At 34.8% G+C, this 13808-nt stretch overlaps 1 protein-coding gene across 4 annotated transcripts; it reads right to left on the reverse strand.

Moving 5' to 3' along the window:
* Positions 1-696: 696 nt before the first annotated feature.
* sh3d21 (SH3 domain containing 21) lies at positions 697-13531 on the reverse strand. 4 transcript variants are annotated; one of them, XM_058746165.1, is made up of 17 exons: positions 13255-13531; positions 11418-11575; positions 11276-11333; positions 10152-10264; positions 9550-9640; positions 8863-8924; positions 8732-8777; positions 8265-8359; positions 7322-7420; positions 6827-6878; positions 4500-4562; positions 4134-4257; positions 3303-3495; positions 2905-2973; positions 1962-2143; positions 1816-1879; positions 697-1125 (listed from the first exon to the last, which is right to left on the reverse strand). In XM_058746165.1, the coding sequence occupies exons 1-17, from the start codon at positions 13256-13258 to the stop codon at positions 1093-1095; spliced, it is 1506 nt and encodes a 501-aa protein (XP_058602148.1). In that variant the 5' UTR covers positions 13259-13531; the 3' UTR covers positions 697-1092. The 4 variants fall into 4 exon arrangements, with proteins under 4 accessions (XP_058602148.1, XP_058602149.1, XP_058602150.1 ...); XM_058746166.1 differs by lacking the exon at positions 13255-13531 and adding an exon at positions 12286-12401; XM_058746167.1 differs by lacking the exon at positions 2905-2973 and having other exon boundaries at positions 13255-13529.
* Positions 13532-13808: the final 277 nt, after the last annotated feature.

The raw sequence follows: 13808 nt of genomic DNA on the forward strand, positions 1-13808 counted from the left end.
TTCTAAACTACGTAAACTGCTCATAAACTCATAATCTCAAACTTGAGAACTGCTCATAGGACACCTAATATGTATAGAACCCACATGGCATCACAGATGAGCCCGAAAGAGTCAAGAATTTGTTTTGATTGATGATACTGTCATCACTGTAATTCAACCTACAAACCTTACAAACATATTTCTATTATTTGGAATTAGTCTGTATGTCATTAAATACTGTCCATTCCCAATGATTAGTCAGACTATGAGGAGCTAATGTGTTCCACATGCTTTCCAGATGCTGTTTTCAGTCTAAAGGGAAACTAAATCCGCACCAGTCTCAAATCAAATCTTCACAAAGGGAAAATGGACTTTCAGATTCAGTTTTTTGACAAAGCCAAGAGCTTTTAAACAGCATTTGCTGTGTTATAATTCATCACAAATGATCTGGAACCAATCGAATTGTGTTTTGTGTCATTTCATAAGATTCTTTTCAATCAGGTTATGGGGGTTCTGAAAAGAAAATGTATATTTTAATACGCTATGTTCATAATAATGATACCAGTTCTGTATTTGTACGTCACTGATATATTTCATTCACAAAAATAAAGCCATCTTGTTTTGTTATCTTAACAAAGACAAAACATTTATGCAATAAAAAAGAAGCCAACTCATGTTTATCAGAACATCTCTGGGTAAATCAGGCTTGGAGCAAAAACAAGTGGAACTATTTATTGATTATTTGTTACAGAATACAACCGCAATACAGAAATATATTAATAATAGAAGGTGTGTATGACCTTACATTATCCCTGAATTTCCATGAAAATAGAGGATATTGGATATCTGATATTTACAAATTTCAAAATGCAATATGTCTTAAGAAATGAACGCCGATGACTTCCACAACCAAATGAGCTGATAAGCAGGTCTTTTGTAGTTCTGCTCTCTGATTTAAGCTCTGGCTTCTGGTCCACTCAACCAGGAACTCATCAATCAATCAGTCACATGTGCTGGATTTCCATTCCCCCAACATCTTCGTTCTGTAGCTTTTATGTCCATGTCCCAGAGAAGGATCACTGGGGCTGGTGAAATACTCCTGGTGTTCAATGTTCACTGTTTTTTCCTCAGAGCCTCCACCTCATCCTATAAATATTAAAATATTATTTAATAAGTTGTACTTGGCATTAAGGGAAGACTATATTTGAATTCTACAGCGTAAAATCAAGCTGGTTGAAATTATTCTGAGGTAAATAAATCAATAACTCCATCAGTTAAGAAATTATATTGTTAAAAGTAAAAAATTATTTAAGTTTAACACTGCCAGATATTTTGCTATTTTTATCCTTTATGATAACTGTTATGTGATTCAGATGTTTTGAGTTCAAACCAGTTGTATTTAACTCATTGCTGCTCTCTTGAGGATGAAGACGGTACTTATCACATGTTTTTTTTTTTTTTTCATGGGCCATTGGCAACTAGATTTAATTTGGAATACAGGATTTAACTGAATGAGTAGTTGTGATGCCAAGAAAAAAACAAAACAAAAAACAAAATCACTGCAATCTACTTATATATATATATATATATTTTTTTTTTTTTTTTTTTTCCTCTTCTTTCTCTGTTACTCAAGCAATTGAAATAAAGTTTGCCCTAATTCTATTACACTACTTTGAGTCTTTTGAGTAAGTAAAGCCATAAATATGTGATTTGCGAATTCCAAGTCATAATTTTTAATATAGTATTTATGTGAACTCAAGTTTGTTTTAGATGCATATCATTGCACAGTGAGAATTTATTAATCCACACAGAATAGACTCAAATCTCACCCCTTACCTGTAATCTCATTCGTTTTTCTGTCTCATCCTTCAGGTCATCTTTAAGCTCCTTTATGTCTCTCCTGGTCATTAAAGAGGGATTTTGCAATAAGAGAAATGTGTGATATGATCATTCAGGTGTGGCAGTTAGGGGTTCATACTCACTCGTGCTGTGCTTTGAGGAGATCCAGTGACATGCGGAGATCTTTGAGCTCTGTCAGCACAGAGGCTAGTGAAGCGATCTCCTCCTGAGCCACAGCTTTGCTTTCAGTCGGTGTCTTGGGTGGTGACGTGGATTTAGCTACCTGGTCTATCTTGGTGGAAGGTGAGGACTGAGGTTCTGTACCCTGTGGAAAAAATACCAGCAGCTGAGCAACTGAGGGATGAAGAGGGATATAACTTCCAGGAAAACATAAAAAAAAAAAATGTTAACAAATGTTTTACATGTACTCTACTGTTAATAAGGGTGCATTAAATTGATTAAAAAAAAAAAAAAAAACCTGTCAATTAGGACTTCTACATTGTTACAAAAGATTTAAAAGAAAATGCTGTTCATTTAAACTTTCTATTCATCAAATCCTGAAATAAATGTATCATGGTTTCTACAAAAATATTAAGCAGCACTAGTGATTTCAACATTGATAATAAGAAATGTTTCTTGAGCACAAAATACACCAATAAAATAGAAAAGTTATTTTAAATTGTAATAATATTTATCTGTATTTTTCATCAATAAAATGTAGCCATGGTGAGCATAAAAGACTTCTTTTAAAAACATCAAAAATCTTACCGACTTCAAACTTTTGATAGTATATACCAGACATGCAAGAAGATGTTTTATAGACAAATATAATTCCATAATGTAATATCAATACGTGTCCAACCTTTGGTAACACTTTAAAACAACTTTCATTAATAAGTCCTTAAAACATGATATAATGCTTAACAGATCAAAAGTTCATGTATTTTCAAACATCAATATATATGATAATACTGTGTATGAATCACGTTTTAAATATTTGAAGGCACATGAGCTGATCTGATCTGTGAAGCATTACATAATGTAATAATAATATGAATGAAAGTTATTATAAAGAGTTATCCAAACCTCTGGAATATTTTGTGGTAATCCATCTTTCTCTTCTGAAGTTTCATTATGGTCAATTTCAGCTGGAACCTTTATGAAAAACAGATGTCATTTGCATTATTTATCAAGACATTAGAATGTATTAACTGTTACTAAAGTCATACTCGACTACATCTCTATAATTGTTATATATAATCATGATGAATTATTTTAACTGATTGACAGCCCTAATTTTTAATCTCTTAATTTGTATCATCATTCTTCATGCACCACCCTTGGCATGATTTGGCTTGAGTGGCTCGCCTCAAGTGTGATTAAGTATTAATACTTGACTCATTTTGTAGCAATTCATCTCTTAAACTGAAATCAACTTCAAATCAACTCAAATCCTGACACGTGTATGAGTGTGTTAGGCTCACTTGTGCAGCAGAGGTGAGGGCTGTTGGTGGTCTTCTCTGTGGAGGTTTGGCTCTGTTGGCTGTGGGATGGTTCAGTTTCTCTGAGGACACATCTACACTGTCAAACTGGTCAGGGGTCTTCTCTTTAACCTCTTTCTGTACTGGTGAAGCTGGGGGCTGTTGTTTAGACGAGACAGGTTGTGGCTCTTCATTTCTAAGAGGGGGAAATATGCATTATGTGTATCACACACATACAATACATTAAAATACATTTCAGAAACTTCTGAGTACTTAAAACACACAAACTCAAAGCAAGCAGGAACCACAGATTTTCAACGTAGTTTCAATTTAATAGCATCGTTCTCTGCACTGAAATCAAAATAAACATCAGCATCTGTAACGTGGTGTCTAATGTGTTTTAGAGTGCCGTGAGCTTTGATCTGTTGTGGAAAATGTAAGATTAAATGTTAATTGACTGTAATGTCTTAGTTTGTGCATGCATTTCAGTCAGAATGACAGTTCTTTCTGTAAGACACACTCTCACTCAGAAAAACAGGAAACAGGCAGTTTGGTTTGTTTAGTCCCTCAGCAACTCATAAAATTTCCATTGCTCTCTACAAGACTGAGCATTCACAGGCCCTTTAGAATAACACATGATGCTAAATGATCATCTAATGAGGGGGAATTCAGTCCCTTTAGCATAATAAATCTAACCGATGAAAGGAAATTCATGATTTCATTTATCTGGTGATATAGTGAAAAACTTCTGTCTTTCAGATTCCTTCTATTTTTGGCATTACTTGTGATGAAAAGCATCACAGAAGGTCGTACGCTCAAAGATGATTTGCTTACTTTGGTACTAGTTTTATGGGCTTCTCCTTCACTGGCGGTGGTGGAACGGGCGGTTTGTGCAGACCGGGCAACTTAATTTTACCAGGTGGGTCACTTCGAAAGTCTTTAGTGTCCGGTTTGTCACCTGAGCAAAGAGGAGAGTGCGCAAAGACAAGAGATAAATATTATCATAACTGGTCAATTTCCTCAGACAGCAGTGCTTTTAAATGAGCTCAAATATTTACTGAAGTAATAAATGTTGTACGTGTAATTTAAATAAACATTTAATAAAAAAAATGTAAATGTGGATTTACTATATAATTCAATTATCAAGACAGGACGTTACACTGTAGCAAGGATATTTACAGGTGTGTTCAGAATTATTACTTTTAGTCTCCGTCTTTGTGTTTGTGTCAGAGCTGTTCTGGTCCATCACTGGCATCTGGTTCACTGAGATATAAGAAGATACAAGATTTTGCAGTCAGTATCATGACGTTTGATCTGACAGTGGTGGCTCTATCCATGTGTTTTTTTGTTTTTTTTCCCTCCGTAAGTTCTACTAACAACTCTTTAAAAATGTAACATACAAAAAAATCTTCACCCTTATCAATTTTGTTTGTTTTTTGGACTGTTAGCAATTTTTGCTGCCATTTTTTTCATAATTTGCCCTTTACACACTTTTAAAATAACAGCACAAAATAAACATCACTTTGAAGCATTCTCACAACTACACGGGTTACATGCTGGAGGTCTCAGTGGCATGGGAAAAGGCAACTTTCCCTGATAAATGAGCAAAAGAGCTGGCCTGCCATTTCCTGTGGCAACACAGAAAAAATCTCATGGGTTCCCTTAATAAATCCAAATGCGTTCAAGTATTAACAGCCATTAAACTGTCTTGCAAAACAAAAAAGAACAGATCTCTGTTCTCATTCAGAATTACTCTTGTGGAGTCAAAATTAAACAAGACATTAAAGTCACAATCTAAGATAAAAATCAAAGATCTTAGCAAAGCCATAAATATCACATGTAATTATTTTGAGTAAACATCCTCTCTCATAAAGAAAACATTGTTTCATCTACCATCAGGACTACTATGACAAGATCTTTTCTTTTGAAACCAAATCTTCAAAAAAAAAGAAGTTAAAAACCACATTCTGTGACTTTTCTAATTCCATGCAGTCAAGCGACAAGCGACATCCACTGCAAACACATCTAGCATGTAGAGAACATGAAAATCCAAGAACTGAACATAGCCTACTGAAGAATAAACAGTGTATACATACCCTGTGAGTTTTTTCAGTATTCCAACAATACAACCCTATCTTCATATGAAGGCGCTTAAATATAGAGATCCACTTCGCCCTTGCCTTTCTCTAGAGTCTGCTCACATGACATCTCTTCATGGCCTACGACTTCCTGTCACAGCCTCACACAGCTGCATCAGTGTTTCTTCAAGCAGTTTGTGGTAATGAGTGTGAAGTCAGATTTAAAACTTAAGTAATGAACAGAGATTCTTGAATCACATTTCCAGGCCTTTAACACCACTTTAATACTGTTACAGATTACATTCTGCAGCAAACAAAATATGATCAGGCTGAGGGGAAATAGAGTCTCATGCTTGAGTGCAAAACAAAACATTATATGAGCAAAACGCCTACTTCCTGTCCTAGAAATGACAGTTGTCAATAACAGGTGCAGAAACTGTATTTTACAGCTTGTAGTTTCCATCAGAGTATTTTTGTGAACTACCAAACATAAGCTAATATTAAACGAACATGCTGCAAAGTTGTCAGGCTGATTAGGGCTGTTGAGCACTGTATAAAGTTAATAGAATGTTCATAAAATGTTTATATTCTTTGTAAAATAAAAAAACCAAGCTATTCAATTGTCATTATTTTTGCATTATGTGAAAATTATAATAATTATTTAATAATTGTATGTATATATATATATATATATATATATAAAATTATTAAATAATTATTATTATCATTTTCACATAATGTGTGAATATATATATATATATATATATATATATATATATATATATATATATACACACATTATATACGTGAAAAATGACACAAACTTCCTCTAGGTAGAAAAAAATCTTAGCAGTGCCTAATGTCTAATAAAGGTTGTGTCTGATTTCAATAACTCAAGAGTCATTATTTTCTATGATGAATTCCAGCTTAACTGTTATTGTGCTTACTAACTGGTAAGTATTTTGTCTTTTGATGAACTATATACTTATTTGAAGAGGACATCTGAGTTCTTATAAAGACAAAGCATTGCACAAAAATTCAAATTTTATATTACAAGATTCAGTTTTTCAAGGTTAGCATAATTGTGCTAGTGTATAACTTGCTAAAAATGGAATACTAAAATAAAGATGGATAAATGTACTACTTTCACAAAACAGAAAGTAGTAATTTAGTGCAAAAACAGTTTTTTTTTTTTTAAAGTAATGGCTATGGGTCACACCATGCAAGAATTAAATCTACAAACTTTAGTTTCGAATTGACAGTAACAAGTACTTTAAAGACGCCCTGACACATGCCACTACAGGCTTTTCATCTTATCAAACCAGCTCACACACCCCCTGAAATCTTTCAATGCTATTTCTAGCAACATTTCCAGTTATATTTGATATAATCTGAAGAAACAGACTTGTCAAACCAGCCCTGCCGCTATGACAGGTGCCAATGTCTTACCTGCGTTTTTCTGAGAGCCACGTCTCAACGGTGGCTGGCCTGCATTTTCAGTCTGCGTCAGAAACGAGAAATTGTCAACAAAATATAGATTAGTCCTTCTGAGAAAGATAAAGCTCACACTCTTTCCATGTAGGAGGAATGCAGTAACCGTTTTTAGTGTTCCTCTCTTCTAATGGAAACCTCTGAGTCAATTTCTTTTAATAATCCCAAAGTAACAGGAAGTAAATACCGTCATGTATAGACCACAGTTAGCCTTCTTGTGTCATCACAGACAGGATCAAGGTATTAAAAACAGATTTATAACCTCCAGTCTGTTCCATTTTAAAACAAATTAAACTATTTGTAAACTAGGGTGAATGTCCTTGGCCTAAAATCGGTTTTCTGAGTCAGCGCATTACTATCAGCCCAGAGCAGTGTTGACAAAAGGGAGACTCCCATTCTCTAACAGTGCACAAATGGGCCAATCATGAGAACATTTCTCTGTCCCACACTCACATGAAGAGCATCCGCTGGGATCACCATGACGAAGTTATCAGGAAAAAAGCCCCTGCGTCCGTTCAGTTCCCCCTCCCACCAGCCATCGTCCTCGGTGGACTTTAGGAAAAAGAAAAAGAAAAGAAAAACACAAAGCTGAATCACTGCCCAGAAAAAGACACAAACTTGTATATAGGGTATAAACAACCAAATGAGGAGGTAATTAGTTATGAATACACACATATGAGATCACTCTATGCCCTTTTCGTTTCATATAAATTACAATTCAAAAAATCTGAGGTCAGTAAGATTTTTATTTTTTTTTTTTAAAGAAATGAATACTTTCAGAAAGGATGCATTAAATTGACCAAATTGACAGTAAAGACATTTATAATGTTACAAACATTTTGTTTTCAAATAAATGCTGTTCTTTCGAATTTTCTATTCATCAAAGATTTATCACAGTTTCCACAAAAATAATAAGGAGCCCAACTGTTTTCAACACTAAGAACATTTATCATTACAATTTAAAATATAACTTTTTTTATTGTAATATTAGCAACATGAGCATAAAAGATTTTGAATGTTCTTTTGGTAGCATAAAGAACAGAACCATAAAATGGTAGCATAATTTCAACTCAAATCAATTTCATGAGGGTGAGTAAATGATGACACATTTTTGGGTGAACCATTGCTTTAAGTAGTCATTTAAGTGAACGTAATAAGCAAGATAATGTAAAGTCATGCTGTCATTTTCACAAAACACACCTCTTTAGAATGATTCATGTTCTGTGTTGCATTATAATCACCTAATCATCATTTATTATTTTGCTGCAATGACCAGCTGACTGTACATTATCCTTTACATACAAATCTGTTGAGGTAACTTTGTTTTTCTTTAGAAAATGTGCTGTGTGCTATACAGTATAATTAGAAAGCAGTAAGTTGGTCACAAATGACACACCTTGTTGATGATTGCTATGACGTCTCCCTTCTTCAGGTTTAACTCGTCTTCGGCAACAGCTGTGTAGTCAAACATGGCCTGACAACATTCCTTCACTGTGGAGAAATTAAATATGTATTTAGTGATTTCAAATGTACTGACATAGTAATTAATTTATTAGCAAGTTGGGCTTTTCTTTAACGGATTTGCCCGGTAGGTTTGGTGGGTGAATCTGAAAGCACATGTTACTGCTCTTCTGGTATGAAGGCCGTAGGGAAGTCCTTTAAGAATAGATCTTTTCATTCACCGATAACTGCATACAGTGCACATTGTCTTAAGACTCTGTGTGTTCTCTGTAACTGTGTAACATGGGATTAGTGTTCGGTCCTCTTCAAGTTGAAGTTTATAACCTCAAGAACCAGCTAAACAGCATTTAATTACTTAACCAACGTCATCTGTTTAGTATGGCATATTTTTAGACTTCTCACCACTTGATGTTTTTCTCCTTAAACTTGGCCTCTGTTGAACTTTTCCCTGTATGAAATTTTTTTAAAGTAAATAATATTACAATATATAAATTATAATAATATAACATAATATAATATAATACAATTTTCACCTCTTTACTGAAGACAGCTTCAGAGAGTTTAGGCCTGGATTTGATTTCAGTTGTCTTGCCATCTGCAGAACATTAAGAGGGTCCAGTAAGACAGTAACAAACATACAACAAACACCCTCCATAATGTTTTATTTTATTCTTTATTTACTTTATTCTCTATATATTTACTTTATTTATTAAATAATGTTTTACTACAGTTTGGTTTCACCAGGGAAAATACCACACTTTTAAAACATAGTCCAGGCATTTCATGACACTATACTGTTTAGAACCAATGGCTTCACAGATGTTTGTGATTACTCAACCGTTTAAATTGTCAGCATTTAGTCTTTGTTCTAGGCTACTGATAAAATTTGGACTGTTATTTGCGTTTGTTAACATAAGGACCAGAGTTTTGCCAGTAAAAGTGAAGAAGCGATTGCGAAGCTGAGAAACAAGAATAAAACAATAAGTAATATCAGACAACCAACCAAAAATCAACCAAAACAATCAGACATGTCTGATAGAAACACTTCTCAGGAACCATGTGTGGATTTGTCCAAAAAAGACTTCATGAGACTACAAAAATACAACAATCTTTGTCACAACAATTTTGGAGGGCATTGTATCCATTGTGAAGAAAATCCAATAAGATTATGCATGTTATGCAAAAGAAATGCAAGTTCCAGTTTTAGTGTACCACCTCACCTTTTGAAGGGACAAAAATTTCCTTGACAAAATTTGATGGAAAGGCTCCTATTTGGTTATTTTTCTTTCCCATCCACCACCCATCTTCAATCTGCCAGACAAAACAGAAAGTATGGCAGAATAAATACAAAATTTCATTAGGACACATAAACATTTCCCAGATACATTTACTGATGGGTGTTTTTATCCAATAAACTGTGTGTAACGGGTATAGGCTACATTTTGTCATAGAGAGAGAGAGAAAGAGAGAAAGAGAGAGAGAGAGAGAGAGAGTGAGAGAATATAAATAAATGTTCAGAAGTTCTAATGTAAATGTTCATATGTTATAAACCATTTTCTTTGTTGTCTTAATGCTTTAGCAATGCAAAATGTATTTTTGTCATGCCAATAAAGCTATTTGAACTGAATTGAATTGAATTGAATTGAATTGAATTGAATTGAGAGAGAGAGATTTTTTTTGGGATGAACTATTCCTTTAACGTTAACAAGGAAGGATGATGAAAGATTACCACTTCTGCTCACAGAAAGCACAAGTAACTGCTATACGAAACCACATAAGACTCTTATGAATGAAGTTTCTAGAAATGTATAGAACTTCTCACCTCTCTGAGGATCTCGACGGTCTCCCCGACAACCAGCTCCAGCTCGTCCTCGTGCGTGGGTTTGTAGGGAAAAGCCACCTCACATTTCCTTGTCTGTACCTTTGGTTTCTTCGCTGGAGCGATGAAGTAAGTGGAAAACATATGTAACATGTCAACACATTAAAGTGTGAGAACAAACTGAACTGAACTAGACTGCAAAAGCACATCCAGCTTTCACTTTTACAAGTACTTCACTTTTATGATAAGCTCTATTTTATGGCGGATATAGCCTATGGATTTTGGTGGGTATAATTTGAGACCGGATGTGGAGGCACAAACCTTTCATTAGCCTACTTATTTTAGTCTACCAAGTCTGGATACTTTGGACAGTTTCAGACGCTTACGCCTGTGGTTTCGGATTGTAAAAGTTTAAGAATCTGTCACTGAGAAAAAAAAAGGAAAAAAAACACCACAAAATCTAAATATTTGAAGGAAAACATATCTGTTATTGTTGGAGACTTTGATTAATCCAAGATTCATTAAAGATTCGTTCAAAATCGTTTTTCTGCAGGTGATGTTTTTGAGTATATGAGCGAGGAATGAATCATTGGCTCAACCGATTCATTCGACTCTCGAAAAATGTCAATATTTGCATGACTTTTATCAAACTATAGGAAAAATTCAACAATCATTTCAATAGCATGCTTATGTCATTTTAATTAGGCTATGTATTTTAATTATGGTTATCAGCCATTTTTAATTCTTCTACCCCTGTTTTTTTCAGACTCACAACCGAATCGGTTTATGAAGGGGTGTGTTCATTCATTCGGTGCAGCCAAATATTGCATCTTCACAGCCGGTACTCAAATCTCATTGGTCTTTAAGGCAGGAAACACCCTTACGAAAATGAACCATGGTTTTACTACATATAAAACTAAAAACAAAACCAAAAACATGGTTACAACAAATTAACCATGGCTTTGCTACACTAACCATAGTTTAATCATGGTATTTGTAGTAAAACTGTGGCTATACAAATGGTAATCAATATGCCAAAAAACATAGTTACTGTACTTTTACTACGATTTTATGTTTATCTTATTTTATTATTTATTTATCTTATTTAACTTATAATGTAAACTTACATTTCCTCATGCTTCTTGGCTCTCTGTTGCTGTCCCCTATTAAGTAAACAGGCACTTCCTGTGAGGAGAGAATAGCCATTTTGAAAATGACCGTTATGGATTCTAGGAAAGCTATGGAAAGGGTGCTCTAACAGGTGCAGACCTTGACAAAGTTGCTAGGGAACATGCCTCTCTTTCCTCTCAGCTCTCCTTCCAGCCATCCTTCCTCTTTACCCTTTGAGACGTTCTTCACCACATCTCCCACTTGCACCGTCAACTCATCTGACATCGTCCCCTCAAAGTCCAGAAGCACAAGCACCTCTAAAATGGACAGAAGAGAGATGAAGCCATGGTGGTTAGTAAACTGGAGTGTTTTATGAAATATGTAATATTTTGGCTTGTAAATTGTGTTTTCAGCTACTTATAAAGTATCTAAAATACATTTTAACATAGCCATTCTACAGATTTTTCACTAAAATCAATGCAGATTTCATTTGGGCCAGCTATGATGTTAGTCTGTTGCACTTTCTCAATCAGCCTTATCTTTTATGAACTACTTACCCTACAGACGAATGCATCTAATTATGTGAAAGACATGAAAACACATGCCAAAGAGATTGAAGTGGTAGGATTTATGTGACTCTCAATTGCAACACTGGAGCTGGACAGCCATGAGCATGTGTTTCAACAGGCTTACAGGTATGCGAGTTGAACTCAAGAACAGGTATGTGAGAGATTTGAACTCAAAAATCCATAGCAGTACAAAGAGCAGTTTGCATGATTCACAGTGGCATTTTATCTGATTTCCGGTACGAAACTCTTGTGTGTTTTATCAGTCGAAATGTTAAGCCTCAATTACAGGCAGTTTATGATCAGGCAGATTAAAAAAAGCAGCATTATAATGACGTTCGTGTCATAAACTGTCAGCTCAAGTTTCTTTACCAAATACATCACACTAAGTAAATCAGTCTACCTGGTATCATAAAAATACTTACCTCTGCGCACCTTTTGTGCTACACCGTTTTACGTACCTTGCTGCACGTTTCGCCGCAGTTTCAAATACAAATGTCCACTGAGTGGCGCTAAAACACTGGTTCAATATGTGAACCCTGTCACGTTTTTATTACGTAGATATTGGTAAGTATTGCTGTTTTTTTATTACGTTGCTTCAGATACTTATTGCGGCGGTTTAGAATTCAAATATCCGGGGACTGTAGATAAAAGTTAATGCTCTATCGTGTTGGAAATATGCCCTACACCAAATCCAGCCGATAGTGTTAACAAATGCAAAACTGATATAAAGACGTATTAACTGAGCCATTTGAACATCCTTTTACGCAGATTTTAACTGCTTTGTCGAACCATAGTTACACGGGATTCGAACCGGTGCTTCTCGTCTCCTAAGTCCGTCTCTGTACTCCGTGAGCTACCGAACAAACTTATCATCCATGAAAACACATAGATATGAAGCTGGATGTTTGTGATGCTAACGTTCATCAGTGTTTCAAATCTCCCAGCATATTAATATTGTTTTGAAGTCATAGCATGATATTCTTCAAGTAATTGTGCGAAAATTACGCTTTATTAATCGCAACTTTGTAAATTTGTGTGAAAGCGTTCATTTATTTTGGAAACTACAGTGATATGGTACGTATTTCATGTCACGCTAAAAAGTGCACCTAGGTACGTAAATGACATGAGACCAGGTAGAAATCAGTAAATAAATAAATACATTCATCTATGAATAATTGTTAGTAATAATATTAAAATCAAAAATATGATACAAAAGCATCTCAGTGTAACTTATCTGTCACTTACTTGTCGTTTATTGCTTACTTATCAAAATTATGTTGCACTCATTATACTACAGTTCACATGAACACTGGCTACTGTATAGGCTATACATATGTTTATTCTAAAATACATTGATCTTTCCAATAAAAAGCCATAGATGTTGGAATGGCAATAAAAATAAATAAAAACAAAGTTTAAAAACTCACCCATGGCCCCTTGAATGCCGTGTTTGGAGCACCAAGTCTGACAATGAAGATTCTGTTCAGTTCTCAAAGTGTCATGGAATCCCTGCTTGATTTAGTGATATTACACAATCCAGAGACAGCGAAAGCTTTGTTGGACCTCCTTCTTTCTAGTCAAACATTAGCATTGTTGAAAGAAAAAAATACATTCTCAGCTAGTCACGACACGTTATACGCTGAGAAAGAGCGATAGAGAGTGTGTAACAGGTGAGACAGGTTTGTGTTGGTATGAGCCTTGTGGTGTCACGTGTCACAGCAAAAATGACTGACAATATGTGTACTCACTTGAAAGGAATTCAAGGGAAAACCTGATGTTTAGATGACCTTGATTTTATAGTAGTGTAATCTTTGTTAAATACGAGTTTGTTGATATTAGTTCTTTCAGTCTATGCCACGTTTAACTTTTATTGAACCGATAGGAGAGATATGATTGTGTTGAGACTGTAAGATAGCAGAGACATGATTGTACTGAGACTGTAATGCTTTTATTTAGAGCATGGCGGGTCAATTTACACAGA

The sequence above is a fragment of the Onychostoma macrolepis genome, chromosome 16 (genome assembly GCF_012432095.1).
Source record: "Onychostoma macrolepis isolate SWU-2019 chromosome 16, ASM1243209v1, whole genome shotgun sequence".
Lineage (NCBI taxonomy): Eukaryota > Metazoa > Chordata > Actinopteri > Cypriniformes > Cyprinidae > Onychostoma > Onychostoma macrolepis.

Excerpts from the sequence above, each read along its gene's own strand:
- sh3d21 (XM_058746165.1), bottom strand. Across the intron at positions 3,496-4,133 it reads CCCATAAAACTAGTACCAAA|AAATGAAGAGCCACAACCTG; the intron begins GTAAGCAAATCA and ends TCCCCCTCTTAG. Across the intron at positions 1,880-1,961 it reads CTCCTCAAAGCACAGCACGA|GAGAGACATAAAGGAGCTTA; the intron begins GTGAGTATGAAC and ends TTTAATGACCAG.